This window comes from Pinus tabuliformis, chromosome J (assembly GCF_031772625.1).
Source record: "Pinus tabuliformis cultivar Carrire ecotype Pingquan chromosome J, CPIR1, whole genome shotgun sequence".
NCBI lineage: Eukaryota > Viridiplantae > Streptophyta > Pinopsida > Pinales > Pinaceae > Pinus > Pinus tabuliformis.
Window position 1 is genome coordinate 831,798,416 of NC_142295.1, and position 4,921 is coordinate 831,803,336.

The 4,921-nt window shown below is 38.2% G+C and overlaps 1 protein-coding gene across 1 annotated transcript; it reads right to left on the minus strand.

Annotated features, from left to right (window-relative positions):
- Positions 1-953: 953 nt before the first annotated feature.
- Positions 954-4,356, minus strand: LOC149229283 (zinc finger MYND domain protein). Its single transcript, XM_089378550.1, has 2 exons — positions 3,971-4,356; positions 954-3,828 (listed from the first exon to the last, which is right to left on the minus strand). The coding sequence occupies exon 2, from the start codon at positions 3,645-3,647 to the stop codon at positions 1,779-1,781; it is 1,869 nt and encodes a 622-aa protein (XP_089234676.1). The 5' UTR covers positions 3,648-3,828; positions 3,971-4,356; the 3' UTR covers positions 954-1,778.
- Positions 4,357-4,921: the final 565 nt, after the last annotated feature.

A 4,921-nucleotide genomic window follows, 5' to 3' on the forward strand; every position in this document is an offset into this window, starting at 1 on the left:
CAATTATTCTAATGAGATTCATTATGGGTCAAAGTCAAATTTCTCCACTGTGGTGGGCTGGTGCGATGGTCACAGAGGTATGGCATGTTGAATGCCAAATTGACAGTTATTTTGATGCATGTTGCAAAGGAAAACAAGAATTTCAACAAGGGAAGCAAACAATTTGAATGCCTCAGGCGTTGTGTTGGATTCCCCAAAATCATACATCTCAATCTTCTATAATAAGAATTTTGCCGAACTTCTAACTGCAAACCCCTGAAAAAAGACACCATGAATCCTCCCAATTGGAAGATCTTCCTTCCAACACAGATCAGACCTTTCACTTTGTCCTCTTCTAGCTGTGGCCCAAACTTCACCATACTTGTCTTTTCAATGGCTGCTCTTATCAACAAGGCTCTGATACCATGTTGAATTTTCTACAAAGATGCATAGTAGAAAATTAATTTTCTGATCTGAAAATTACTTCTAATGACCTTTAATCTATTATTCTTATGTCACTGATATCATTAAGCAATTATACACAGAAAATCCCAACAATAAAGCAGAAAAAACAGTAGAAACAATAAAGATCGTAAAGAGACAGCTATGCTCAATAGAGACAACAAAATGTTCCCAAATTAAAATTTATTTTATTTTAATTTCCATAATTTTTCTAGGCCAACTTAGGAGGCCTCTTGGCATGCAGGAATACCTCCCAATGCTACACAAAAATCAAAAGAAATGATCTGCTAGTATCAATTAACTATAATAAGAAATAAAATATATAACAGCAGAAACAGCATTAACATGATTTTGATCTTCTAAAAGATTAGACAGACAAGGCATTACAAGAAACACCATTCTGAATTCAATGTCTACGACTACAAATTTACATATGGACAAGCTTTATCAGTAGATGTACCAGTCAACAGAACAAGCACGGATACATATAGGGGCAGAAAAAATAGACAATGTCCTGTAAACTTGGTGCCAATGTTTCTCGGAAGAGAAGCAAACTTCACCTTTCAAACTTTTATTCCAAACCATATAGGTGACAAAAATGAGCCACTCTCAATGCGGCCCCTTATTAAAAATTACTCATAAAATGTTCACAGTGCCAGTATGCCATGTTTTCTGTTCCTCTCAAGGAACTTTCCTGTAAGAAACAATATGCAATATAGATACTCTGGGAAATGACTAGTCTCGTATGGTTTGTTTCGGTAAGCATAACTACTCTCATGAGTTACAGGGAAACAGAACTACCATGAAATCTTATGGATAAGATGTTATTTTCTCCAGCACTGTCAGAGTGCAGCCACCCATGGAAAACAATTCCTTTTATTTGCACCAGAAAGATCCTCTAAAACCAGCTTTAATCTCTTTCTCTGGCATTTCTCCAAACTTTTATCTCAATGGTTGCTGATTTTGATAGATAACAAAACAAACCCAGAGCCTTGCATCTCTTATTAATTCCACCTAAAGCAGTGAAGAAAACATACTGAATAAAATAAATACTATTATTTACAAGATGCTTGAGGCCAGAGGATCAATACAAAGGAAAATTACAGTTTAGAAGGTCGCCGCAATGTAATTTCCTCAAGATCAATCACTAGTTTCAGTTTCCAGCCACTAGATGGATCGTGCTGTATCTAACACTAGAAAGTGTTGTTGAAACTTCATGCTCTCTGGGCAAATGGAAACATAAAATAAAAGCCTTGGACTGTAAACAATTTATTTAGTTAAAAGAGGAAAAGAGTTTGCCACCATGGTTCTTATCCCCTTTACATATTTGAACCCTTCTAGTTGTTCACTCCAAAGACAAATCCATTGTCAAAGGAAGGAAGATTACTGGAGGGAGACTGATTTCTCAAAGGTGAACGAAATGGATTAGGTGTAACAGGATAGCTAATTTGCAAACCTGCAGAACGGAGAATCTGCTTCGCATTTGCACAAGAAAGCTCTGAGTCATCGGTAAAGTAGGCAGTCACTTCGTGAGTTTTTATCAGCTCTAGGGCACCTTTCCAGCTGTCATATGCCTCTAGTCCACAGTTGAGAGCTACAACCACTTGAGGAGAAGGGAGATAGGGGGCTTCCTCCTGATATAGGCCCTGAACTAAAGTGACCCTCATTTTATTACCTGCAGCAGAAACTGCCCCTGATAACGTGCTTGGCACCTCAGGTCCAACCATGACAATATGCAAACTACCAGAACCACAAAGCAAATGGCTAATCTCAGAGAATGCAGACATCCAATCAAGCTCCCTTTCAGGGCCCAAGTAATGGACCACTACCTCCCTGCCCTTTGCTAGCAGATTCTTAGCACTTATACTGAGGGCTGTGAGAATATGATATAGAGTCAAAGGGAATGTAAGCAAGGCTGCAACTGGGCTTGTAAGAGGGAGCGACCGCAAGCTATAGTATTCAGCCCATCCTGACAGGAGAACCATGGCAGAAGTACTCTCTCTTCCAATATAATCCGGAAGAGGAGAATCAAGTGGGTATTTCCCATGCTCAACCCCCCATGCCCCTGCCAGCCCTCCTCCCTCGGGAGGTGGCAGCAATCCAAAAGGGCAGTGATGTTGGCATTTACACAGTCTCCTCCACATACCCTTTTTATGCAAACCAACAGAATCCAACCACTTGCAGGGATGTTCCAAGAGGCAAGAAAACATAAATACCTTCAATTCCAGCTCCTCTTCACGCTCCATCATCACTTTGTAGAGTTCACAGCTGCTTCTGTGAACATCCTTCCAATGCCTTTTTTGACAAGGGTGACCGCAGTATATCACCGCCTTGCATCTGCTGCAGCGAGGGGCCTGGTCAGCCTGGACTTCCTTCGAGCACATTGCACATTGCCTCGGCACAAGCCAGTTCACTTGCTGATCCATTGAATAATCCTCCGAGTTTTCTGCTAATCTGGGTGGCAAATTCACCTGCTCTTGGCCGCTCTTGAGAGGATATGAGATTCTGACTGAAACAATCTCCCAAGCTTTTGGGTCATCTGCAGGCCATTGAACATCAACACTTTGTATAAAATCCTCAAAAACTCCATGTTTATCGTTCTCCCTCAGCACTGGATGAACTTGCACGAGAGCCCTCATGCATGCATAAAGCCACCTGAGCTCCTCAAGTTCGGGATTTCTAAACAAGGGCAACTGATCTGAAACAGAATAAACAACATCAATTACAGGGAAGTAATTACTCAATCCTGCAATCTCCAAGCCGAGTGTCCTGATCATTCTTCTGTTGGCAGGCGATAGCTCGGCCTCAGACCGAAACACGACTCTAAGATATCCATTCTGGGGGACAAACTTGATTTGTTTCGAGGACCCACCAATTGCATTGGCATCCTCCTCAGATCTGAATGCATTGAATCCCAGATCGCCATTGCCTACCCCACCCACAAACTGGAAGCATGAAAAAATTTGTTTTCCATCATTCCAGTCAGAATCCTTACCTACTTTAACACCAAATATATGGGCGGATCTGTACCTAGTCCATGGATTGGATCTATGCAGGGCAGCTGCAGCTCTGAATATGGCCTTGATGAAAGCATTGCTGATTCCCTCTATCTTCATCAATGAGCTTCCAGAGACCGCTCTTTTTCCTGCTGTCGATCCAAACTGTTGCTGAAATAACCCAAAAAGTTCTTTCAAGTGCGCGTCCATCCTTCCACCGGTGTGAATCACTCTCAAATACAAGTTTTCTTCCAATCCAGAAAAGCTTGTATTTAGCCTATCAGTCGCATTTTGATGAGTATTTAGCCTATTCAGGACTATAAGCCTTGGAGAATCTGCGAGAAAGAATACTTCGCTTCTGATCCAAAATGATTGTTGGATGGTAGGAATACTACAGTAAAACCCCACATGCAAACCAGTGGTGTGAGTATATTATCAATTCTCAAGATTCACTCGTGTTGCCGAGGTAGGTAATAAAGAATTTGCCAAAATTTTGAAAAAGAAAAGAAAAACGAGTGGCTTAGAAACCCAACCTGGCCAATGAGCTTTATGGACAACCTGATACCATTCATTTTGGATTGTTCTGATGGTTTCCGGGAGAAAATATTTCAAATTGTAGAGAACCTTGTAGGTTCGATGTCAAACATGAGCCTGATGGAACGATTTATTCTGCATGAAAGTTATGATTGAATATTCGTTGCATCTTTTTTTTTTCAGCACATATTCGTCGCATGTTATATCATGGCAATGGACATTAGGATTCAGAAATGATCATGGCAGGCATGAAACTTGAGAGTTCGGCACTTGCGTCATTAACAATATCGACAATTTGAAAACGCATTTGGAAGTATTTATTTTGTCCGAGCAACGACGGGACTTTCTCAGGCAATTCAAAGGGTGTCCTGTTTCGACATCCATATTGAATTGTAGTTAAAATAAATCGGTTTACATGTATTTTAATTTCAGATTTATGGATCAAATTTCTGACGTTGATATTCATATTGATATTGAATTTCAACTTGAAATTAAATTGAATATAAGTTGATTTAATTATTATTTATAATTATAATATAAATGATGGTTGGAGTTTAATTGTGCGTAAATTTTTTAATAAATATATACACGGTTAAACTCTAAAATATTGATTATTATTATGACAACTAGTAAATTTTTTAATAAATATATACACAGTTAAACTTTAAAACATTGATTATTATTATGATAAACATTGATTATTATTATGATAACTAGTTATAGAAACATAATAATTATTATACACTCAAATTATAATAATTGATGTTATGTTTTTTATTTTATTTTAATCAAGTTAAAATGTTAAATATAATATTTATGTTTTTTATTTTATTTTTTATTATTTTATTTTATTTTTTATTTTTTTGTTTTGTTTTATTTTGACGAAGTTAAAATGTTAAATATTACAATATTTCTATCATATTGGGTTGGAGAGTGTCTTTAGTGCAACT

Bases quoted from the DNA above. Each gene is read 5' to 3' on its own strand.
- LOC149229283 (XM_089378550.1), bottom strand. From the start codon at position 3,647: ATGGACGCGCACTTGAAAGAACTTTTTGGGTTATTTCAGCAACAGTTT.